At 47.3% G+C, this 25,515-nt stretch overlaps 2 protein-coding genes across 3 annotated transcripts in view; one reads left to right on the top strand and one right to left on the bottom strand.

Moving 5' to 3' along the window:
* Positions 1 to 9,152, top strand: part of NPC1 (NPC intracellular cholesterol transporter 1) — a 56,495-nt gene extending 47,343 nt beyond the window's left edge. The window contains exons 25-26 of one of the 2 annotated variants that reach the window (XM_059895304.1): positions 539 to 650; positions 8,816 to 9,152. In XM_059895304.1, the coding sequence (XP_059751287.1) occupies positions 539 to 621 (83 nt within the window). In that variant the 3' untranslated portion in view covers positions 622 to 650; positions 8,816 to 9,152. Of the gene's footprint in view, positions 1 to 538; positions 1,341 to 8,815 lie in introns of those variants that run through there. The other variant, XM_059895303.1, reaches the window with a different exon arrangement.
* Positions 1,040 to 22,066, bottom strand: RMC1 (regulator of MON1-CCZ1). Its single transcript, XM_059895305.1, has 20 exons — positions 21,876 to 22,066; positions 21,106 to 21,182; positions 18,552 to 18,636; positions 17,642 to 17,698; positions 16,429 to 16,515; positions 13,199 to 13,339; positions 12,787 to 12,890; positions 11,115 to 11,204; positions 10,918 to 11,023; positions 10,052 to 10,163; positions 6,774 to 6,818; positions 6,468 to 6,521; positions 5,707 to 5,835; positions 5,112 to 5,218; positions 3,202 to 3,321; positions 2,812 to 2,889; positions 2,407 to 2,511; positions 2,252 to 2,320; positions 1,938 to 2,163; positions 1,040 to 1,203 (listed from the first exon to the last, which is right to left on the bottom strand). Exons 1-20 carry the CDS (start codon positions 21,975 to 21,977, stop codon positions 1,124 to 1,126), a joined length of 1,974 nt encoding a protein of 657 aa, XP_059751288.1. The 5' UTR covers positions 21,978 to 22,066; the 3' UTR covers positions 1,040 to 1,123.
* Between the last annotated feature and the right edge of the window lie 3,449 nt (positions 22,067 to 25,515).

Below are 25,515 nucleotides of genomic sequence, written 5' to 3'. Positions count from 1 at the left end.
GAAACATTCTTTTGAAGTATTTGAATGTACTTATACTGATGGTCATTTGATAAATAACACTGAGTAAAAAAACTTCTAAGAGAAGAACTCCAATCCTGGGGTTTCATGTTCGTCCATACTACTTCATTAGAAAACTGGAGGCCTCGCGTCGTCAGATTGGAAGTGAGTTTGTGCGTCAGCAGCCCAGGGCTCCTCCCTGCTGAGGTGAAGGACACGAGTCCAGCCACAGCCCAGCGGTGCCCTGGAACAGCTTTCATTTCCATTAGCTGTTCTAGCAGAACACTGCCTCTGCTGTTCATCTCTAATTTGGAGTTCTCCTTAGGATCTTTTTACCTCTGTGGTCACTTCAGCTTCTATAAATGACCTGTGGCTGAAAGAACAGTACTAATTTGCTTGATTTATAGCTTTGTGATTAAGAAAATGAGGGGTTTTTTCCCCCCCTTAATCTCTGGGGGACAGGAAGTTGTGTTACAGTAGAAACTATCTCCTTTTCTCCTAAAGAAATGATCCAAAAGTTAATTCTTTTTATCCCTCACAGGACCATCGATAAGTAAAGCCAGAAGTCTGGCCGCTCAGGAGCGATACAGAGGTACAGAGCGAGAGCAGCTTCTCAATTTCTAGCTCTCTCACGGGCTTCGGAGACTCTGCAGGTCAGTTGGTCGGTTCACCACTGGACAGCAGCTGCATTGTCAAGGCTCAGTTGAACCCTGAGTGCGAGCAGATGTCAGGCTATTTAACAGCAGCAGCTTCGGCCATAGCGCTTTTAAACTCAGGAATGCAGACTCTGCCTTGAAGGAGTATTACTGAGCTTGGAGGCAGCCCCAAGACGCTGGAGCGCCCTCCGGTTCTCCAGGAACGAAGCCTGGTTCTCGGGCAGGCAGAAGGGGACGCTGGGAAGGCTGCTATCTGCTCACTGACACTTTCTAAAGGCCAATCAATGCAATGTTTCTCCTTTTGTAGGAGTAAGCCATCACACAAGTTCTATACCATATTTTTAGTAACATTTGAGGATGTCGTAGATATACTTTATTATAACATCTTGTAGTTTAAAGAGCTTTATTAACGCAATAAATTAACTTTGTACACATTTTATATATATATAAAAAAAAACTAGCAAGTGACCTCAGAACGTCGTAGGCCTCATTAGAGCTTGGTCTCCAAAAACCTGTTTGAAAAAAGCAACGTGTTCTTCACAGTGTTCTCCTATAAAGGAAAATACAGATTTAATCCGTTAGACAAGGCACGAAAGGAGGAAAACGAGAATGAACACTTTGCAGCTCCTAGATGTGGATACTGGGTTTTAACTTATTTTTCTTTCATAAAATACTTTGTTTTCCTAAGCTCTTGAGTTGTTGTCCTTTCCATTTACCCAGCTCGTGCCATTACAGAACCTTTACAGCCCCCAGCAAACTGCCCTCTACCCTGAGAGACAGGGGAGAAGCAGGGTGATCAGTAAATGCTGGGAGCCCTGAAAGAGTTACAGGTTCCTCCCCATCCTAAGGAAGAGGGTGCTTTAGATTTCAAAACTTTGGAGATAAGAGTGATTAGCCAATGCTTTCTGCCTAAAACTAAAACATCAACAAGCCCCAGGCCATTTACAACCCTCCGCAGCCATTTCCTGTCTTGTTCCTGATTCTTCAGCGAGGGCCATTCCAAGCCCAGATGTCAGACAGAGCTGGGCCCAGACTACCCTGCCTTCCACCCCGACACCCCACTGCAGTTCCAGAGCAGAACTCCAGTTCCATCAGCACCTTGAATCCACTCTTACTACAACAGGCTAAGGATTACGCGGGTTGGTACAAAATTTTGTTTTTTAAGAACTAACCCGAGAGTTCTCCAAACCAAAAGGCTTCTCGCCCCCCCAGCTGCCAGTGCTCTCCTGCTACTGTCCGAGTCTGTGGTCGCCCCAGGTCTTTTCCCTGCAGCTATGTTCTCACCTGGTGTGAAACTAGGGTTCCCTCGCAAACGCTGGTTTCGCTGTTCAAAAAACCGGAATATAGTGTAGAAAAGCATGCGGTCTTCAGTCTGCTTTGCAGCATCTAAAAATTTTCGTGCAGAGATGTTGTCATGGCCACCAATGCCCCGGATAAACCTTAAGGCAGCTAACACTTGGTGTTTGGAAAGGAGAACTTCTACTATTTCATCATTTGCTGTGGAAAGTCGCTAGAAGTAAGGTAAAGAGAATCCAGGTCAGTGCAAGCAATAGGAACACCCTTCTGTGGGGTTTAAAACTCTGCTGTATCAGAGTTACCTTCAACATATCCAGAGACAGCTGATGAGCAGGAGGATAGAAACTTTCCAGGGAGAGCAGCAGACAAGCCTGGAAGACACATTTTCAGATTAGACTTGCCGTATGTTGAAAGGTCAAATTTTAAGTCACAAAAGTAAAAATTGGGTGGTACTTACCAAAGGCTTCGAGTCGCTGAGGACATGGTACTGCAGGAACTGGTGCAGCGTGTAGAAGAGGTTGTGCTGGACGAGCGTCTTGATGACAAGCTCGTGCAAATAATGCTGAGACAGAGACAGAAGGAGAGACGGTGTCCACGTCGCTCAACTACGACAGACTAGAGGCTCAGTATGCCGAGGACCACGGCTGCTCTAAGTAACGGGCGAAAGAACCCGACCCGGCCTGAAACTGACCATTCCACCTGAGAACATGGGGTCACGTGAGGAGGGTCACAGAGTCTGAGGCAGGTGTGCAGACTCTTGTGGCGTACGGAGAGTCATCTCAGTTAAGGTACTGACAGTGCTTTTACTTTAATAATCCCCTGCCCCTCTAACATGGGACCACAGACGCTGGCTTGAAGGTACCTGTACTGTGATCTGAAACTGGTTCAGAGAGCGGATATATTCCATGAGCACGGCTACCACGAATTTCTGAGGCATCTCCTACAGAGGGGAAAAGTGTTTAGAACCAGAGTGGCAGAGGAGGCTCCGTGTAACAGCTCCTTGTTTATCTGCCCCCTTGCTTCCAGGGTTCTACTTGGCTGCTTTTGCACAAACCCCTCCAGAACCTCCCGGGTCGGGGATCATCTTTAGGCCTGAGCATTAGAAGCCAAACCATGAGCATTCAGTCCTCACCCAAGATAACCCGGTTACTCTAATCACATTCTGAGTTCTACTCATTTTCCTCAATCCCCTTCAAATGAGATCTTTGTTTTGGGAATCTTCAGTCCAGAAGGGGTGGCGAGCCTCCCCTACCTTCTTCTCCGTAAACGCCGACAGGACGTGGGTGTACATGTCAGACTGGTCGACCACGGCCTGGGTGCGCGCCGGCCTCCTGAGGAGCGGGCCGCTCCGGCTCTGCCCCGCTTCCAGTGCCTGCACAATACATCACAAACGGGACCTCAGTCGTCTTCCGGGAAATGGCGTGTTCGCAGTTAATCCAAAAAGACTGAACCCCTAGATGCTGTGAGCCTAAGACGTGAGCAGAGGATGACACTTATTTCATTACTTGGACAAAACTCTTTCCTGTGCTGGCCGGGGAGGAGTTTAGGAGGTCAGGAGATACACCAGTGTTCACGGATGAACTAAAAAGCCTAAGTCATAGTTTTATCGAGACTTTTTTTTTTTTTAATTTTTGGCTGCACCGCGCCTCATGCAAGGACCTTAGTTCCCCGACCAGGGATTGAACCTGCGCCCCCTGCAGTGGAAGCTCAGAGTCTTAACCACTGGACTGCCAGGGAGACACTTTTTTAACCTCTTAAAATAACTCCCTAATTTTATTAATCACAGACCATCTAGCATTTGGGTTATCCCTGAGTAGCTAAAGGGGACGGGCGTTCTGGGGTTTTTGTTATTGTTTAAAACCACTTCCATTTTTAGCCTTCAGACTAATCAGATTCTTGAAGTGGAATCATTCATTCCACTTGTCCTGAACTTCTTTCTAGCTTCAGAAGATACAATAAGAAACAGTACAGCAGACCCTGATAAGGCATGTTAATTTCTTCCAGCCCTTCACAACAAACACTTGAGCCTACTATAGGAAAAGCACAGTGCTAATACTCAGTCATCACAGTCCTAAGGGGATCTTGACTGAATGCCAGGACACGCCTTATTTTTTATAGCTATTACATCCTCAAAGGGAAGGAAGAACAAGTGGCAAAATGATTATATTTCTGATTTACTGAGTCTAGGCTCTGGATTGGCAGAAAGACATATAAAATAACCAAACTGAGACTGATTTTCTTATCCATAAAATAAAGGCAGACCAAGGAGCTATCTACGTGTAAGATCAAACACTGATTAAAAACAACAAAAGAGGGCTTCCCTGGTGGTGCACTGGTTAAGAATCCGCCTGCCAATGCAGGGGACACAGGTTCGATCCCTAGCCCGGGAAGATCCCACATGCCGCGGAGCAGCTAAGCCCATGCTCTGGGCCGCAACTACTGAGCCTGCGCTCTAGAGCCCGTGCTCTGCAACAAGAGAAGCCACCGCAATGAGAAGCCCGCGCACCGCAATGAAGAGTAACCCCCGCTCGCTGCAACTAGAGGAAGCCCATGTGCAACAACGAAGACCCAACACAGCCAAAAGAAAAAAATAATATTTTTAAAAAACAACAAAAGGGGCTTCCCTGGTGGCACAGAGGTTGAGAATCTGCCTGCTAACGCAGGGGACACGGGTTCGGACCCTGGTCTGGGAAGATCCCACATGCCGCGGAGCAACTAAGCCCGTGCGCCACAACTACTGAGCCTGCGCGTCTGGAGCCTGTGCTCCGCAACAAATGAGGCCGCGATAGTGAGAGGCCCGCGCACCGCGATGAAGAGTGGCCCCCGCTTGCCACAACTAGAGAAAGCCCTCGCACAGAAACGAAGACCCAACACAACCAAAAATAAATATAAAAATTAAAAAATAAATAAAAGATTACTATTAAAAAAATATATATATAAAAAAACAACAAAAGAAGGTGAAGACATTAAGTGATGTTCAGCCTCTAGCTCATGGGACACAGGGACTCTGGATTTACGTTCCCCTACGGCCGGCCACCTTGCCCTCTGGCACACAGCAAACCTCAGTGGTGTCACTCTGTCAGAATCTTGCGTTATAATTACACAGACAAGATACCCGGGGTGGGGTGGGGAGGAGGCCCTCATGACGTACATACAACTTACCAGCGTGTAACTCTGCTCGGCGTCCAGGTACTTCTTATACTCCTGGTTGAGTTTATCAAAAACAGTGGCTATCACAGGCAGCGTTGCTCTGTCTGACTCTGTCAACACTGGAAGGAGTCAAGGTTCACACATGTCGGCCAACCTTGCATCAACTTTAGAACTTAAACACACTGTGAGAGAAATGACTCATTTCCGGGGGTCACCAGGGCATTCAGAGAAACGCTGTAGAGACCGGGGCCCAAGGGCACTCGCCAGCCCTTGCCGGTTACTAACGTAGCTACGGAGGGCGTCAGAAGATTCTCAAAGTAGGTATAAATGTCGTGAGTGACTTGGATTCTGAAAAAGGTTTGTTTTCAAGCTGGGGAGGGCAGCCTCTACCCTCATGTGTGCCCATGTTCAGGTCTGCTTTATTTAGTCTTTACCCAGGGAATGTAGAGACAAGTCATTTTCATACTGAGCAGCCTTTCCAGGGGGTTAAATAATCCACTTGTCACTGAGCCTACCGGCTGCAGACAAGATAAAAATGTGGCCCATCTTCCGGTGGGCGGCACAGGCAGTGTCAGGAATCAGACCGCAGGGTGAGGACCCCACTTACTCTGCGAGCACACCGACAGGACGACGGTCTTGCATTCCCTTCTCTGGAGGAGGAAGTCCATGAGCCTTCCTTTATCTGGCAAGAGGTTTACTATGGGCTGAAGTTTCACTTGGAGGTTCCAGAGGTAACCTGGATTGAGAGGCAGCAAATTTAATAGTGGGACGCAAACCAAAACAAAAGCCCCAAAGCTGGTTCCCCTCAACATTCATGGGGGGAAGTGGTGCAAAGCACAGCCAGTGGCTGCTTCTCACACCAAAGCACAGGCTGCGATGTTCAGGACACGTCTGACAACAGTGGGAGTGGCAGCCAAAGCACCTCTGCGTGTCGGCTGACTCCTCACAGAGTGACTCCACGTGTACCCGCGGAGTGTCTACTGCATACAGACGGGCGACCCCTCCCCGCCCCTGGCCAATCCCCTTTGACCTTGAAGGGAGAACGGGTGTCTGCAGGGCACGGACTTCGGTCCTGGGCTCCGGTTTCTCCTGCTCTGGCTCATTAGTCAAAAGGCAATTCCTGAGGCTCCCAAAGGAGCTCCGTAACTCAGCCATCCACCAGCCCTGAACCTCCTGACACCCACACTGCCGGGCAGGCGGGCAGAGCCCTTCTCAACTGGGGTTCCAGAAGAGAAGAACCAAAGGCTTCACTGGAAATGATCTGAGTCACCCCTTTCCCAACCCTCCGAGGGCTGGCACCCCTCAAGACGGACGGGAGACCGTCAGCAAGCACAGCTTTCTAACAGGGTGACCCCCACCCCGACCCACCTTGGCTCGCACTGATGATGATGTCAGGTTGAAAGACAATCCAGGATGAAGAATCTACACGTTATAGGAAATTCTAAACCAGGAAGAGATGAAGACAAAAGGCAAACCCAGCCCCGATTAGCATCCTTCCACCCTGCTTGCTGAGGCCGCCCCAGGTGCCCGGCCCTCGACGGGAAGGAAACCCCACAGGCGCTTCCCACGACATTACTCACGCCTGACCGGGGGCTCGGACCACCCTTAGACCCCAGTGTAAGGAGAGGTGACAGCTCCCCTGTTGTGCCCAGCCAAGGCCTTTGGAAAGGATACAGAGTTTACACGGGATGGGGGACTGGCTGGTCACGGGAGCAGGACCTACAAAGAGAGAAGATGCGTGTGTGTGAGGGCTGGTGACGCAGCCAGAAGGTGCTGCCGATACTGGGACGTAAAGGTAACACTTAATACTTCCTTCAGTAAACATTCATTCGACTGTAGTTAAATAACGAAGAAGGGAACTGTCGTGTCCCACTGATAACACCTATAAGGAGGAAGGGGGAAGTCGAGAACCATCCATGAAGATGTCTCGCCAAGGAGAAAGCAGGTCAAGGTTCAATTCACAGCGTTTTCTTTTTTACACACATGCACATTAAAGAACTGAGAAATTCACCTGGGTGATTCAGAATCAAATACTCAGATAATTCACTGAGACTATTTCAAATAAAGTGTTTTGTGGCTTAATTATCTAAATAATGAGCTCAATTCTCCACTGCACAGAGTAGGTCCAGGCAGAGATCTCACCTGGGAAGCAGACCCCCCCCCACCCATAAAACCCTCACGTGACAGGGACTCACAACTACCAGTGACATTGCTCGAGTGTGTATGTCTGTGGGGGAAGCCCGCTGTGACCTTGAGAAATGCAGCCTACAAACTGAACATGACTATCCTAGTTCTGTTCCAACTACTCAGGTACAATCGGAAAATAGGTTTCAATCGGCAGGTTGGAAAAGGTGGTAATTTTCCACAGACCCCCCAGTAGAGGACAGGGCCAGACCAGACAAGCTGAGGCAAAGAACACTTGCATTTGGAACCTACGAGTGAGGGTCCTACACGTGGGCCTTGATTGGCTACCCATCACGTTGACTTAATGCACTCAGGTGAGAGCCAGGTGGCTTTGGTTTTGAAAGCCCCCCAGGTGATCCTAATGTGTAGCCAGCTCGAGAGCCACTGGTCGAACAGACCAAAACCAGAAGGGGAAACAAGGGAGGCTGGCTCTTCCCCAAGTTGCTGGTCTCGTCTTTCAAAATAGTCCAACAAGCTCTTCCTGACCTGCGACAGCACACCTGCGACAGCTCAGGGGGGCAAGATACAAAGATGCTACAAACCTGTGAGGGGCTTGGAGTCTAGCAGGAAAAACAAAAAGTCATTAACCACAAAAAACGCTTTGCCAACCCACTCTAGAAGCCCAGAGATTCATGGACTCTTGAATTCTTATTAATCTCTGGGCTCTTGTTTTAGCCACACCTGGCCTTTGCTTTATATAAACAGCCAATCAGAACCTGACTACCTTCTTACTGGTCCTAAACAACTGGAACAGAGCTGAAGGGCTGGAATGTTTAGAGTTGTTTTTTCCCCAATTTGCCAGCAGTTACCTTCATGCTGAGTGAGCAGCAGATACAAGCCAATCACTTGACACAATCTACTCTTTTAAACATCACTACCCTGGGAAAAGGAAGAAGCTGGAAAGAACAGAGAGGGCCAAAAGACCTAATCAAATGTGCAAACTACAGCTGACCCTCGAACAAGGCGGGTTAGAACTGCATGTATCCACTTATACAGGGATTTTTTTTTTTTTTTCTTGGCTGTGTTGGGTCTTCGTTGCAGTGCGCAGGCTTCTCATTGCAGTGGCTTCTCTTGTTTTGGAGCACGGGCTCTAGGCACGCGGGCTTCAGCAGTTATGGCACGTGGGCTCCAGTAGTTGTGGCTCACGGGCTCTAGAGCGCAGGCTCAGTAGTTGTGGTGCACGGGCTTAGTTGCCCCGCAGCATGTGGGATCTTCCCGGACCAGGGCTCGAACCCGTGTCCCCTGCATTGGCAGGCGGATTCTCAACCACTGCGCCACCTGGGAAGCCCAGGAATATTTTTCAACAGTAAAAACCACTGTGGTTGGTTGAATCCTTGTATGCAGAACCTCGTCTATGGAGTGCTGACCATAAATTATATGTGGATTAACTCCACTGTTCAAGGTTCCACTGTAGCTTATTCTCAAACTCTGCTCAGCTTCTGGCTGATCTGGCAAGACTGGGCAGGCAGGCAGGAGGCAGTGCTCTTGCTAAACTATCACCCAGAGCCTGATCTGATTCTTCCCTGTGACAGGTACAAGGACATCCTGCCAGCAGGCGAGGCCGACACACCAAAGCTATCTGATGGGGATTCCTTTTAAGAAAACACTCCTCGGGGCTTCCCTGGTGGCGCAGTGGTTGAGAATCTGCCTGCCGATGCAGGGGACACGGGTTCGAGCCCTGGTCTGGGAAGATCCCACATGCCGCGGAGCAACTAGGCCCGTGAGCCACAACTACTGAGCCTGCGCGTCTGGAGCCTGTGCTCCGCAACAAGAGAGGCCGCGATAGTGAGAGGCCCGCGCACCGCGATGAAGAGTGGCCCCCGTTCGCCGCAACTGGAGAAAGCCCTCGCACAGAAACGAAGACCCAACACAGCCAAAAAAAAATAAAAATAATAAATAAATAATAAATTTTAAAAATAAAAAAAAAAAAAGAAAACACTCCTCCCAGAGTTCCAAATGTGTACCATCCTTCTACGGTTTACACACTGAAACTTCAACTAGCTTACTCTAGACTCCAGTCTCCTTGAAAAGCAGAGAATATGATTTGAGTTCTACCTTAAAATCGATTACATTGGGAAAAAGCAAAAGGAACCAAATGGTTTCTTTCCCTTTTTCTGAAATCCTGACCCTGTCTCTTCTCTGACTTCCTACTGCCACCTCTTCAGGTTGGAGGAGTGGTTCAGAATAACCTCAGAACCACAGCCTAAGTACTTACTGTGACCATCAGTCAAGGGAAAACGCAGTATTTATTATAATTATGATGCAGAATGTGAAAAAGATAAGAAAAAGTGATCCCAGGTTAAAATAACAGCCATAAGCAGCCAAATTTAACCTCAGGGCTACAGAGCACAGACCAACAGAAATGTCAAGGTCTTATTCAACATTAAAAAAATCTTTGGGCTTCAATGTGTAATCACAACTCTCCATTTTAAAGCTCAAAGAAGAGAATCATTCTATTTTCTTCAAAGGAAGATTCTTCTCTCTTATAAAACACTTTTCACGGGACTTCCCTGGCGGTCCAGCGGTTAAGACTCTGCGTCTCCACTGCAGGGGGCGTAGGTTTGATCCCTGGTCAGAGAACTAAGATCCCACAGGACCAAAAAATTAAAAAACACTTTCATAAGAACACAATTTTAGCTTAAAGAATCAGCAGAAGTATCATTTAAAAAACAAAACAAAACCCAAAATCACCCCCTGCAAAAGCAAACAGATCTGGGAAGCCCTTTATCTGCTCCCCCTTCCATGCACACACGGAGACTCCCTTTTACCTGCCACAGGGATCTGACAGGGCTGAATGGATCGAGCTGGAAGCACCGGGTGATGGAGGGTAGCGGTGCCATCGAACTCCCCCCTCAGCTTGACATCAAATATCACTGATGTCTGCGGGGGAGAAAGGCAAGACTGTGATACCAGCCCAGACAAACCACCGTTCCACCCGTCCCTCTCGTGACCTCACATCTGCTGTTTCGGATCAGCTGAAGGAGTCCCGTGCCTGCGTTCCACCCCTGCACGCTGGCTCTTATTTGAGGAGGAACCTGCTGGAACATCCCAGCTCTCTTGTACATGTCTACGGCTCTCAGAAGTATTCCTGGAATCTATGACATGCTGCCTCTGAAGAGCTCCAGTGACTTGAACAGATCTTTTTCACTTTAACTTGCAACATCTTTATTAGTTATCGATACGGGTGTCACCAGCCTCCAGGAGGCAAGGAGGGAAGTGGCTTGTCTCCCACCAGACACCCAGCTGATGGGGTGGAAGCAGCAGGATCATTCTAGCTCTCTCTCTGTGGCCACAGAGCCTCAAAACCGTCATCTACACTCACACAGGAAGTACAGGGCTCATGTGCTCCCACAACACGCGGGCTCGGCAGGGAATCCCCAGCTTAGATGATTCGACCGAACAATTGTTCCAAAGTCCAATCTCCTCACATGTGTTACTTTGTGAAACAGTGTTTAATTATGATAATCAACTGGTAGGGTTTTCCTAAACCATCTAGAAATCCAAACCCATTTCCACCTGGAAGATCAAAACTTTGAGCATAAAAAGCACTTTCTCGTCTCTTTCAGAATATTGTATCCATTTTCACAGCTCCTTCAAGCAGGACCCCCACCCCCACCCCGCCACCAACTCATACCTCCGTGTCCTGATGATGAACCACCACCAGGTTGTCCACCACGTTCAGGGCGAACTTCCCTGTCCGGTTTAACTTCAATATGTGCATCTTTTTACAGGCGCCTTCTCTGTAGGACAACAGAAAGGTCAAAACATAGATCGACAAGTTCTAATTCATATTTTACAATCGGAGAAGAGGGAAGAAAGCATTAAATATACCGTGGTAGGTGATATAGGACTACCTCCGCTCCAGTACTATTGGAGGTCCGAGAATGATGCCTCAGGAAGAGAACATATAGCTGTCCGTATCTAATCACAGAACAAAGAGACGTACGTAAGTCATGCTGGCTGTTTGACGTCCCTCCATTCTAACTGCAGAGTGATAAGGCCATAGTTAAGTAAATTAAGAGATATTCACTTAATGGGGTATTTTGCAGCCAACAGAAATATTTACAAAGACAGTGCAGTTAGTTTAAAAAAAAAAAAGCCTATTATAAAGTTAAGTGAAAAGGTGGGATGCAAAACTAAATATAGCTTGGGCTTCCCTGGTGGTGCAGTGGTTAAGAATCTGCCTGCCAGTTCAGGGAACACGGGTTTGAGCCCTGGTCCAGGAAGATCCCACATGCCGTGGAGCAACTAAGCCTGTGCGCCACAACTACTGAGCCTGTGCTCTACAGCCCATGAGCCACAACTACTGAAGCCTGTGCACCTAGAGCCCGTGCTCCGCAACAAGAGAAGCCACCGCAATGAGAAGCCCGCTCACCACAACTAGGGAAAGCCCACGTGCAGCAACGAAAACCCAACGCAGCCAAAAATAAAAAAAATTTAAAAAAAAACTAAACTAAGTATAGCTTGATCACAATATTTCAAAAGAAAAACACAAACTTCTGCAGAATGACTTATGAAGAATGTCCAAAACTACTGGAACGAAATACATGTTGTCAATAGCTGCCCTTGAGTAATATGCTAAGTCCATTTTCTTTTTAACTTTCTGTAATTTCCCAGTTTTATATAATGAGTACATTCCTTAATCACAGGAAAATATTATCACTCTTGATTTTTAAGCCTCATCTGATAAATGTTGCCGTGACCAGTTCCTGCATGTACATTTTTATTCCAGGAGTTCACACTTTGCTGGGGCTGCCTCAGGGACAAGGAGGAGACTGGGGGAAGGGTCTCCGCCTTTGCAAGGACTGTTCTCATTTTATCTTTTTCTAAACCAGGATGCCGCAGATTTCTTAAAAAAAAAAAAAAGCATTCTAAATGCTAAAAAATTTTACTGTTTGGAAACCACTGTCTTAGGCCATAGAAGAATCACAAGTAATTTAGGAGCAAACTGTTTATATTTGTTGAATATGGGTATATAGGAGATTCTTTGTATCAGTTTCTATTTTTGTGTGTTTGATACTTTCATAATAAAGTTTTAAAATTTGAGATATCTGCATTTCCAAATGAAAATATACTTTCCTACATAAGTAATTCAGGTCTATATTTGTTAGATCAAAAATGTAAACTATGTTTTTCTTTAGAACAAGTATATTTTAGCTAAAAAATAATCTGTGATAAGCTTTGACTCACAGACTGAAAAGAAATTTCTAAAACTAAGAAACCTAAGAAATAAATCGGTTCAGTGTTCACATTTTATCAGACTAGAATGGTGAAAAATTCCCTAAGATCACAAAGTCAATAAAATCAAAAAAGAATGTCAAGAAGATGACGGGCTTTCTACGTTCATAAGATCTGGGTACAAAGCAGAGAAGGCGGAGTCCTTATCATGTGTTCCAAGGCTACCGGAGCACGGGCAGCCCTGGAGTTCTTACAACATGCGTCTTCTATCATGATATCCCTGAAAGCAATTACGAGAAGGAATTCTCTCAAAGAACAGACATACATCGTCGCCATGGCAATGTCTCTCTCTGAGAGGCTCAGTTTAGTTGACTTAGGTGCAGCTGGTAATTCGATCTCAAACTTGGGCAGCTTTGACATAGTGCCAGCCTGTTTGGGGAAGAAAAAAGTTTTAAGAAAAGCTTATTAAACCCCCTCTGATGTTTTAGCACTCCCCACATCAAATCATTGAGGATATACACGCACTATGTCTTTCCATTCTTTCCAGGGTCCCAGGGGCCTGTCCCCAGAAGGACTCATTCTCGGCGGTGATGGGATGGTACGGGGTGCCCTCTAGTGGTCGGAAGTGGCAAGGCTCTTGTTGGAGGAATGTGCCCCTTTGAAGTTACTGGATCAGTTAGGATGTTAGAGGAACAAGGTAGGAGGGGAAATTTTTTTAAAGGGAAGCTGACTCTTACCCGGAAATAGAAGGGCTGCAGCACATTTCCAAGCACCGTGGTGGACAGCAGAATCACAGCACTCTCGGGACAGTACATGTACCAGTTCACGTTGATGTTCTGGCTCTTCAGGAGTTTCAGATTCCGTTTCTCTGGTAACACCTGATGCAAAGTTCAAGAAACAGAGCCTTCATTTAAATACAGCAAATGGGGAATTCCCTGGTCGTTCAGTGGTTAGGATTCCACGCCTCCACTGCAGGGGACACGGGTTCAATCCCTGGTTGGGGAACTAAGATCCTGCATGCCACGTGGCTTGGCCAAAACAAACAAACACAACAGTAAAACATCTGAAGACTGGGACTTCCCTGGTGGCACAGTGGTTGGGAATCCGCCTGCCAATGCAGGGGACACAGGTTCGAGCCCTGGTCTGGGAAGATCCCACATGCCACGGAGCAACTAAGCCCATGCGCTACAACTACCGAGCCTGCGCTCTAGAGCCCACGAGCCACAACTACTGAGCCTGCGTGCCACAACTACTGAAGCTTGTGTGCCTAGAGGCTGTGCTCTGCAGCAGGAGAGGCCACTGCAATGAGAAACCAGCACACAGCAATGAAGAGTGGCCCCCGCTCGCCGCAACTGGAGAAAGCCCACGCGCAGCAATGAAGACCCAACGCAGCCATAAATTAAAAAAAAAAAAAAAAAAGTCTGAAGACTGACACAGTAAATGAAGAAAATAATAAAAAGCAGAAGAAAAAACCCAGTAGGTTAAACAGAAAAAAATAATCATTTTTATTTATCACAGCTACCACTTATCCAGCCCTGTGCTTAGCGCTTCCAAATCTTAGCTCATTTACTCTCTCCACAACGCTGAGAGCTGGGCATCATTAGGCCAATTTGAGGGGAGAAAATAAGGCTCGGAGAGGCGAGGGGACCTGCCTCACCAGTGACGGCCTAGGCAGCCCACTTCACTGCAGGCCAGGGCCGAGCCCCCTCATTCCCAGGCACCACCCACCAAAGGGCAGGGAGGAGCAGCATCCTCACTCGTCATGGAAACGGTCAAAACAAACCCACGCCCCTGGAGCCACGTGTACCAAGTCAGGCACCACCCAGCCTGCAGGCTCAATTTGCGGCTGGGAGGGGCTCCCTTCTTCTAACAGACGTGTTCCTGAGACTCCGCATGCAAACCTAGTATTTTATAATCAAGGCACATTTAAAATAGGTTCTGATTACAGCCCTACAGCAAAGCACCACAACATTCACTTTGCACACTGTTACACAGGTGTATCTCCTCCATTCGTACATTCTAAATTACACTGCTTTCGTTAGGGCAACAAAGTTAACACCTGAAAGAATACTAACACTCTCCACATTGGCTCCACTTAGAGATCTCAGAAGCTTTCCCAATAGGTCAGGCAGCCAGAACATATTAAAAGATAAAGAGGAAGGTGCAAAGTAAACTATCAGTAGAGTGAAAAGGCAACCTACGGAACAGGAGAAAACATTTGCAAATCATCTATCTGATAAAGGGTTAATATCCAGAATATATGAAGAACTCCTACAACTCAACAACAAAAAGAAATAATCCAAATAACAAAGCACTTGAATAGACATTGTCCAGAGCACATGCAAATGGCCAACAAGTCATGAAAAGCTGTTCAACATCACTAATCAGGGAAATGCAAATCAAAACCACAATGAGATACCATCTCAGAACCAGCAGGATGACTGCTATCAGTAAAACAGAAAACAACTAGTGTTGGTGGTGTGTAGAAACTGGAACCCTGTGCTCTGTTGGTGGGGATGTAAAATGGCATAACTGCCATTGGAAACAGTATGGAAACAGTATGGTAACCCCTCAAAAATTAAAAATAGAATTACCATGTGATCCAACAATCCCATTTTAGGGGTATATACTCAAAAGAACTGAAAGCAGGGTTTCAAAGAGATACTTACACACTCGTGTTTATAGCAGCATTATTCACAATAGCCAAAAAAAATGGAAGCAATCCAAGTGTCCATCAGTGGAAGAATGGATAAACAAAATGTGGTGTATGTATAACAATGGAATATTATTCAGCCTTAAAAAGGAAGAAAATTCTGACACATGCTATAACATGGATAAACCTCGAGGACATTATGCTAAGTGAGATAAGACAGCAAGAAAAAGACAAACATTGTATGATTCCACTTATACGAGGTAGAGGTCCTTAAAGCAGACAAATTCATAGAAACGGGGAAAACAGTGGTTACCACGGACTGGGAAAGGGGAAATGGGGGAGTTGTTGTTTAATAGGTACAGAGTTTCAGTTTTACAAGATGAAACTTCTAGAGATCTGTTTCACTACAATGTGAATATATTTAATGCTAATGAACTGTACACTTACGACGGTAAATTTCATGTTATGTGCTTCTTATCACAATTAAAAAAAATTCTTTTTAAGAGGAAGAGGCAGTTCAAGAGGAAACACAAATGTACAATACACAAAAGATGCTTACCTAACTCGTAATGAAACATACAAATTAAAATGGCTTTCCACCTCTCAGACTGGCAAATGTCTACAGACTTATAACATTCAGTTCCGCTAAAGGTTTGGAAAATGGAGATTCCTACGTTGCTAGTGAGAGTGCAACTTCTAGAAGAAATATAGTGATATCTGTTCAGCTTTCTAGATGTTTGTACCTAGGCTATTTCCCTTCCAACAATTGCCTCACCTAAGAATATAAAACAATGGTTACAAACCATTTCACTGCTTGAAATCACTGTAGAATTGTTTGTAATCACTAAAAAATGAAAACAAGCATGAAGTTCAACAGGAATTGGTTAAACTGTAGCAGGTCCACACAACAGAATACCAGCCAGAACAAATATGGAAAGATGTCTAAGGGACAGCTATGCAAATAAATAAATAAATAAATAAATAAAGCCAGCCACAAGTTTATATACAATATAACCATTTCTGTAAAATAAACAAATGTTGCTACCTGTGTAGGAATGAAATGGAGGAACATGCATCACATGGTTCATAATGGTTACTTCTAGGGACTGTGGGGGACTTTTACCTTCCATATATCTTGGTAACGTTTGAATGTTTTACAAAAAGCATGTATTACTTGTAATTAGAAAAAAAGAATAAAAACCCAAACGAAAGACTAAAGCTCTGGAATCTCAAAATATCTACCTAGTGCTGAATTCAAAAGGCGGCCAAACATGATCACAGACCTTTCTCTAGCACACGTAAGTGATATAGTACCTGGTAAAATTCGATTCCTTGATCTGTGATGAAGACAATTTCAGTAGAACTGGTCCAGCAGAATCCTAGTATGTTGGCATTCTTGGTCTGAAAAGAATCGTAAAAGATTTTTTTTAACTAAAAGAAAAAAAAATGTATGTATAATTCTGTTCAAAAGCTTAAAATACCTTGTTGTTTGTATTGCTCTTTAATAAAAGTTACCGAGATTTGATTACTTATGAACAAATCAAACTTTCTTTTAAATACACCGTTCCCAGATTTTCACCTGTAACGCCTCACTGAAGCACTTGAATCTGAAGTCCTTCTCGTAACGCGACAGAGGGAAAGGCAACTGCCAAGCACTCACAGATACCAACCTCTACTTTGGGAATCAAAGGCCAGCTGACACTCTGAGTCAAACACATCATAAAGGCTGGCGTTATAAAAGTATAAAGGCCTAAAGATTCTCCGTGGCTCTTGCCCCAAATGGGGCTGGAGGCCTTGAGCCCCGTCCCAGGTCACGTGGTGATGAGCAGCCCGGGAGCCGAAGGGCAGCTGGGCCAGGGCCAGGGCTCTGCTGCACACAGAGGACCTGGAGCGCTGCCAGGGGCTCAGGCGTTTGCAGACGGGCCCCTCCTTGCTGAGGGACCCACCTGGATCCCCAGTCAGCAAAACCGTCACAAAAATGAAAAAGCTATACCCTATCCACCTGCACTTCTGCGGGTTTCCCGGGTGCCGCGATGCCCGCTGAGCTGAGCCCCCACCAGCCTAGTTCAGCATAGCCAGCAAATCTAGTTAAAACGGATTAGAATCTCCACCGAGGGGAGGAAGGGAGGGCGGAGGGAAGAGGAAGGACACGAAGAGCACAAGTCGAGAAAAGAAAACATCGTCAGGAAAAAGGGAAAAAGAACTCCTTTTCCAAAAACCTCCAAAGAGGCTGCTATCGCCGCCCAGCAGAGAAGGGCAGGGGCAACAGGAAGACAACAGCCACCAAGTGCTGACGTGGCTCGGTGTTCAGCATCCTGCATCCATTTAATTCTTCCAGCTCCATCTTACAGACGAAGAAACAGGCTTTAAAAACTTTAAGAAGTGTCCAAAGTCAGAGCCAACATGAGGCAGATCCCAGCATTCAAGCACAACCTGCTTCCAAGTTCGTGCTCTAAATTACCACGCTACCCTGCGCCTCTACCCCCGGAGTTAACGCTCACCAGCTGGGAAAGGATCAGGCCCATACCTTGCACTCCTGAGTGTACTCCAGCTGAGGACTATCCGGGGTAAAATTAGAAAAATCCTGGAAAACAAAAACACACACGAGGAGAAATGTGGATTGGGCAGCATACTGCCGACCTACTTTGGTATACAATGAGACAAGAGAAAAAGACAAATAAATTTAAAAAGTGATCAGAAAAAATACCTGACAAAACCCAAAGACAGGGTTAAAATAAAAAGACTGATTTGGACAATCTGGCCCCTTAATAGCAGCAGGTCGACAATTCAATTTTTTTAAATGAGTTAATCCAAATACTGTTAGGGTTTAGAAACCGATTTTGAAAATTCACTCCTCAAATGGTTGATTTCAGAGAAATGGATTGCTGTATTTTACTAGGGGCTTTCCAAAAATTTTAGTAATTAATACTGACAGAAGGAAACAGGATTCTGCCTCCTTCCCGACGGCTTTTCCTCTACTCCATGAATGGCGATGGTGAAGATTTATGAAGACTAAAATGCCGACAGGCTGCTCCAGCTTTGAATATCTGCTCCTATTAGGTTGAGCATTCAAAGATGAGAGAAGTGAATAAATGGAGTTACTTGGGTAAGCTTAACTCACAAAGTCGCCAAAGATATGCTTCGTATAACCTATGGTGCTGGCTGTCAATCAATACAAAAGATACCTGAAGTTCCAACTTACTTTAAAAAAAAAAATTAAGTAAAAAATGACAAACTAACCCATAAGTATTTACCCATTTAAATGTCTTTCTCACCTTCAAGAATCCGAAAGCTCAAATACAATGCAGCATAACTACAGCTTCCATGACATTAAAATAATAAATGGTTCCTGTCACACTGGAACTTTGCAATTCATTCTCTTCCAAATGTACTTCTAATGTCCTTTTCTTCATACTGTATTTAAAGATATGTCTTACCACGGTCTTTGAGGTCCTCTGAACAGCCAAGATCTTATTTTCTAAGGAAAACTTAATGCACTTCACTTCTCCTTTGTCCTCCATTCTTTAAAAGAAGAAAGAGCAGGTTATGAGTTACACTTCAAAACTGCATTCTAGCATCTATCATTTTGTGAAAAGAAAAAAGACAAGTTAAATATTCAGGAAGGGACTTCCCTGGTGGCGCAGTGGTTTAGAATCCGCCTGCCAATGCAGGGGACACGGGTTCGAGCCCTGGTCCAGGAAGATCCCACGTGCCGCGGAGCAACTAAGCCCGTGCGCCACAGCTACCAAGCCTGTGCTCTACAGCCCACGAGCCACAACTACTGAAGCCCATGCGCCTAGAGCCCGTGCTCCACAACAAGAGAAGCCACCGCAGTGAGAAGCTCATGCACCGCAACGAAGAGTAGCCCCCGCTCACCGCAACTAGAGAAAGCCCGCGTGTAGCAACGAAGACCCAACGCAGCCACACACACACAAAAAAAATTCATGAAGCAGCAAATCTTAGTTTAAAATTAAAACTATGTTTCTGACGCTATCAGTAGGACCGCTTTTCAAACAACAAAGTCCAACTGGCAACGTGTGGCGGGAGAAATCGACAGAATTGCAGGTAACAAGCGACTGAGGTGTTGAGAACACTGCACTTTCACCTGAGCCTCCCTTTAGGCGTAACTAAGTCTAGACCCATGCAGTAACCTTCTCCACACAGCCGCCTTCCCTCTCCATCTCCCTCACAGCAGCACTTTCTTTTTTCTTTGAGATGCTGGCAGCTGTGAAATATTTATTTACTTACTTATTTTTGACTGAAGTACAGCAGTGCTTTTGAAAGGAGTCTACTCTTTGCCACCCAGTACCTAATGGGCTGCACCGCCAGGTGGGCTCCACCTCGGGTCTCACAACTGCCTCAATCGGACGTTACATGGGAAGTCAAGAAATGGACCACAGGGGAAACTCTCAGAGGAAAGGGGATGTTCACTGTCCTGACTGGTGATGGTTTCATGGATACACGTGTCGAAACTCATCAATGGCATATGTCAAATATATACAATTAATGATAATTAGACCACAATAAAGCTATTAAAAGTAAATAAGATGTTTTTTAAAAAGAGGGTTAAGTTCAGTATCTCCCCCCATCAAGCCTTCCTGAGCCCCTTAATCTGGATCATGGCCTCACCCTCACTTTCCACACCCAAGAGACCTGCCAAGTTTTACCCCAGACCTTCTTAAGCAACCTTTGAGTGCCTATTGTTTGCTGGTCTACAGTGCCTTCAGGCTGGTCTTCCCCGCCCTGCTCCGATTATAGCAATTGTCTCTTAATGGGATCCCTGACTGACAGGCTCCCAATAATCAAGCTTCAAGGCTGCAACAGTGCGCCCTTTCCAAACATCGATCTCATCACGCCACGCCCCACCTTTACCTTCAGGAACAAGATAAAGCCCGAAATCCACAGCAGAATATAGCTGACTGCTGCCAGAGGTCACACCACCACCACCCACCCCTTCCCTGCATGAAACCTCATTTTCAGTCACACAGACTCGGAGTCCCCCCCAACACGGTGCCTGCATGCCTTCTTGTTCTCTCCATCCGGAAGCCTCTTCTCTTCTCTACCTAGAATCTTCTCTTTCAAGCCTCGCTCCACTCTGAGGCCTTCCCCCGCCTGGGCAGTGGTCTTCCCCAGGCGATACCAAGACAAATGTCCATCTCTTCTCTGTGGCCACATTCTGAACAGAGCACTACTACAGCACCTACCACAGTAAACAGTATGAGTCCACTCACCTGCCTCCCACACTAAATGTATGACTTTTCCAGAAGGGAGCCAAGCTAACTCAAAGCCTTCCCACACCTGGTGCCCAGCACAGGGGCTGCAATCAGTGTTTTCCAAACAAATGATGATCAAAGAAAAAGAGGCGGATTCATTTTCTGCTTCAAAAACTGTTTCCTATTTACACAAGCCAATTGTAAAATGTAAAATGAGGGCCTACACTGTACTTTCACCTTCTGTAATCAAAAGAGTTAAGGTGACCAGATACTTTATCATCCAAACTGAGATATCTCTTAAAGTAAAAGAGGCTGTTATTCATTCCCCTTAAGTATAGTGGAAGCTGAGATTTTAATGCACTTTATTAGATGGGAAACACTGACCTAGGAATCTCCTCCACCTCCCAAACGCTCTGCAAAGACCCTGGGCCGAAAGAGGAAATGAAGGCCCTCCTCTCAAGAAGCCGGAAATAGGCACATCAACGCACTGACCGGCTAATTTCAAGTGCCAGGAAGTAGGTGCCCTGAGCTGGAGTATCTGGATCCCAAAATAACAGGGAAGGCCTCCACACATTCACTCTGCAGGAGGTACTAAGATGTGCCACCAAGACTGCACAGCAGGTGTCTGCTTCCCTTTTCCTACAGACTAGGATATGCCCCACACTTCAGCCCTCTTAGGGGAGACAAGGACAAAATTTAAAATCTTCTGAATGAAAACAGAAAAACACCATTTTGTTTACATGCTGAAATATTCTGAAAACGTCAATACAATCATTACCTAAATGAGATGGGATTCCTGTCATCTGGGCCTTTAACTACCACTCCAGTAGCTCCACCGGATCGAACAGCAAAAACCTGAGAGGGAAAAGCAGCAACGTTTTAACGGCCCGAACTTTGAAAGGCTTTAGACACATACCAACCTGCAACGATGATTTCTGCTACACCCTACCCTTGGTTCAACTAAACTAACGTGACGCATAGCAAACTGCAGAGCCTTGGCGTCCACACGAATCTTCAGAAACAAGAGAGTAGAGACCAAAAAAGTCTCGCATTCCGAGAGCAGCCCGCCGAGCGAGGCTACAAGTTTTAATCCGTTTCGGCAAAGGCGCCGCCGCGGCACTTGCGCACACCCTGCTCCTCCGCCCCGCTGCCCCCCGCACCCCGCCCCTTTACAAAATTCCGAGAATAATGAAAATCTCAACGTCTAAATCTTTGAATGCAAAGGAAACTAATGACAAATACAGACAACAAAAGGAGCCGAGGAAACACCGGAGTGCTACCAGCTGACCACACTGGCCGAGGGGCGCGGCGTCGGCGCGGGGGCTGGGGTCCGCCCCGCTGTCACTTCGGGGGTGAAAGCCCCGGCCGCAGCGGAGCCTGGTCCCACAGGAAGGGACTGGCGCGGATCCCGCGCCCGCACGGCAGGAGAGGCCCCAGGCCTGGTCCCCGGGCTCCCGGCCCCAGCGCGCGGGACACCCGGGGCCACCGGGGGCGGCGGGCAGGGCGCGCCGGGCCGCGCGGGGGAGGAGGGCGCGGGCCTGCCCGCACCTGCTTGTTGGCCTCATCGAAGAAGACGCAGTTGACCGGGTTCGCCTTCTCGAAGTGCACCGGCCGCTCGCACAGCTCCAGGTAGTAGTCCTCCTCGCCCATGGCGGGCGCCGCAGCGGCGGCGGTGGGCCCGGGGGCGGCCGCCAGCGTGGAGCTGAGCGAGCGGCGCCCGGCGCTGGGAGTCCGGCCGTGCGGCGGCGGCGGCGGCGGCGGCGGCGGCGGCGATCTCGCGGGCGCTGAGGCCGCTTCCTGGTGCCACGCCCCCAGCCCTCCGGCACGTGACTCGCGGCGCCGGCCCCCTAGCCGCGGGGTGGGGGCGGGGCCCCGGGCGGGGCCCCCACCGCCCCCCCCCCCCACCGGCCGAGACCACGGCCTGCTCTCCGCGATTCCTCCCCTTTCCGGGAGGGCGGGGTCCCAGTGCGGCCCACCGGGCGGAGGGCGGAGGGCGGAGGCGTGACCCGGAAGCCTGTCGGGTGCCGAGGGAGGGTGTCGGCGCCCTGGATTCCAGCTGCACCTTCGCTGACACGTTCCGGGCCTGGCTACCACTCCGTTCCGGGAGGCTTGCTCAGGGCCGCGTGCTCGCGTGGGGCAAGGCTGCCCCCGGGTCTAGGGAAAGCTCATTCTTTCTCTTGGGAGGGCTTCTTGAGCCTGCCTCTGAGGGAGCTTAGTAAGGGAGAACAGTACTGTGGTCAGCACCTGGATGCTGTGAGCTTGTAACAGGGAAACCTAGTTTAGCTTGCAGGTCTGAAAGCCTCTTTTGATGGCTTTGATAGTTGAGGGGGAGGGTGGGGGTAGGTGGGGGTAGCTCCTCATTCAAGAGATAGGAGAGAGGGGAGGGAAGAAGGGAGGATCACGGATGACGCCCTAGGTGTCCATTCTCGACAACCAGGTGGATTTTGGCACCATTCTCCAAGATACAGAGGCTTGAGAAGTTGGCAGGGAAGTGGGGAAGATCAAGAGTTGGGTTTTCAACATGTGAATCCAAAGAGAAATGACAGCTAGACAGATGGATATATAGGTCTGAAGCTCATCAGAAGAGTGACAAAACTGGAGCTAGAAATTGGGAGTCATTGGAATATTTGAAGCGGTGGAATTGGGTGGGATCACCTGAGACAGGGACATAAAGGAAAACACACACACAACCAGCCTTTAGAGGCCAGGACCAGGAATCCGCAAAGGAGGACAAGCAGAGCCTGCCAGAGAAGTAGACAGAAAACCAGGGAGAGGGTTGTTTCTGGAGCTGAGTGTGGAGACTGTTTCAGGAAGCGGGTGCTGTCCGCTTTGACAAAGGCGCTGGGAAGTCGGCCAGAGAGAGCACTGAAAATGTTCCCGAGCAGGGCCCTACTGAGCCTTCCTGGGATAGACCCCCCTCCCCCATATCCCCTACTGAAGCTCCTCTCCGAAGTACCCAGATAATAGTATCTCATGCATATTTCCTGAGTTTTTCAGATGCTGCCCATCAATCTGAACAAAACACCTCTCATCGGGGTCCCCAGAGACCTCCATGTCACTATGTTCGTGAGATTTTTCAGTCATTGTATGTATTTCCCAGAAGCATTCAGTGCCTCTTAATCACTCCCTCACTCTCTTTAAACTTGGTTGATATTTATTTTTGTATTTATTTGATTATAATCTGTTCCTGTTGTACTGTGAGATCCGTGAGAGTAGGGGCTGTGTCATTTGTATCACAGTCTCTCAGCCCTTATGTCAGTAGCCTACTTCCTCATCTCCCCCTGGATGTTTCAAAGCACCTGGAAATCAACATCTCTAAAATAAAACTCCTGATCAACCCCCACCAGGGTGTTCTCTAAGGGTCCCCTATCCCAGTAAACAGCACTGTTACCGAATTGGTTGACGACCCACTCCAGGGTCCTAGCCCGTGTGAGACCCCTTGTCTTGACCACAGAGGTTCTTTTTCCAATCAGATTCGTGTAGCCAACAGTGAAACCGATGCTGAGACTGGAGCAGCACAAGCTTTATTCAATGGCCAGAGAATGGAGAAGCAAGAACCTAGTTTGCAAATCAACTTCTCAACCCAATTTGGGCAGAGACACCAAAAAATATAGAAGGGTTGAGGTAAAAGGGAGGGAATTGGAAAGAGTGGGAGGAATATTCATGAGTTATTCAAAGAACAGGGGTCTTATTTGGACCCAGAACTGATGCAAATCTCCTTCTCAGTCCTTATGTGGGCTTTTCCGGTTGTTGTCATGGCAATTGTCAACTGTCTTGCTGCTGGTGGGCGTGGCATTTAGCTAACGTATTATCATGAGCAGGTAATGAGGCTCAAGGTCCACAGGAAGTCAAATCTGCCGCCATCTTGGGCCTAGTTGGTTCTAACCAGTTGTTTTTTTTCTCTTTGCAGCTTTCTCCTGAAACTCAGATACGAGTAATTGGTTTCTTGTCGAGGGAGGGGCAGGGGTGTGATTCTGGGCTAACAGCCTTGGTAACAGCACCTCCATCCGTCCAGTTGCACAAGCCAAGAAGCTGGACTCCTCCTGGTCACTTCCCCCTCTCTCACCATCTCCATGCCTTAACACCAACAGGCCATCAATTAGGAATGAGAAAAGTTTGGAGATTGAAGGGGCTCCCAAGGGAACCCAGGCTTCTCCACAGAAGAGCATATTTTGAACACAACTCCCACAGGAATGTTGGCCAAACACAAGCAAGGGAGGCAGTAGTGCACTGTGTTGGCAGCGGGTGGGGGGCTGGGGGATGATGGTTGCTCTGAAAAGACTGTCGTGTCTCTTTGACTCTGGGCATCTTACCCCTTTTCCCTGAGAGGTAGCTGCAGTCGATTATGGCAGATTTTTGCTCCTGACAGACAACGAGGCTTAATTTTTGTGCAGCTTACCTTGGGTCTGCAAGCAGCATTGAGGTCTGCCCGGCTGTGGGCAAGAGGCCCAGGAACACAGTGATCTCGACAGTGCCTGTGGCCCGGGAAATGCTGAGCACGTGGGCAGCCACTGCAGGCCACACAGAATCCAGAGGACCCAGAAATGCCCTGGGCAAACCAAGTCTTTGCCTCTCCATCTCTTTCAGTCGCAAACTTACTTTTTTCTGTAGAGTTCAGCATTACAGACAACTTGAATATTTGTCGCATACTCACATAGGATTCCCTATTCTTCCCAGATTAAAAAAAGTTATCTTTTCATTGGGAAACAACAAGACTCTTTAAAAATGGACCAGCAGACATTTCTAGAGTTTTGAGGCTCCACATGTTACTGGGACTCAAATCTGTTAAGTACCCAGCATCAGCTTGGAAATCACCATGAATGACAGCATTAGAATCGGGCCAGCATTAGAATCGGGAGAGTCTTCTTTGTCTTGCGTCCCCTCACCCCCACACCTGATAATTACTTCTGTTACCAGCAAGTTCTTTCCGTGAATTTCCTTTGTTACTTAGGTAAATGTTTCCTTCCTCATTTCAGTTATTTGTGTTAACAGTTTGTTTGCATTGTTTCTTTTAAAGATTAAATTGAAGAAGGGATGCAAAGCTCTACCTCCGTGTTGGTGTCTTTTCATTGCTGCCACACTTTTTCTCTGCTCAATTTGATTTTCAAAGAAAAATAAAACTTCATTATACAAATCAGAATAATTTTAATCTCTAAAATTCACTTTTGGGCTTCCCTGGTGGCGCAGT

Source organism: Balaenoptera ricei, chromosome 14 (assembly GCF_028023285.1).
Source record: "Balaenoptera ricei isolate mBalRic1 chromosome 14, mBalRic1.hap2, whole genome shotgun sequence".
NCBI classification, from domain to species: domain Eukaryota; kingdom Metazoa; phylum Chordata; class Mammalia; order Artiodactyla; family Balaenopteridae; genus Balaenoptera; species Balaenoptera ricei.
Note: the sequence above shows the minus strand (reverse complement) of the source record. Positions and strands in the feature narration are given on the sequence as shown.

What these genes read in the sequence shown, in the direction of transcription:
- RMC1 (XM_059895305.1), bottom strand. Translation starts at nt 21,977, where the DNA reads ATGGGCGAGGAGGACTACTACCTGGAGCTGTGCGAGCGGCCGGTGCAC. An exon ending in AGAGGACCTCAAAGACCGTG is followed by an intron (nt 17,699 to 18,551) that starts GTAAGACATATC and finishes TTTGTTTTCCAG; the next exon opens with GATTTTTCTAATTTTACCCC. An exon ending in AGTTTCAGATCACAGTACAG is followed by an intron (nt 2,512 to 2,811) that starts GTACCTTCAAGC and finishes TCTCTGTCTCAG; the next exon opens with CATTATTTGCACGAGCTTGT.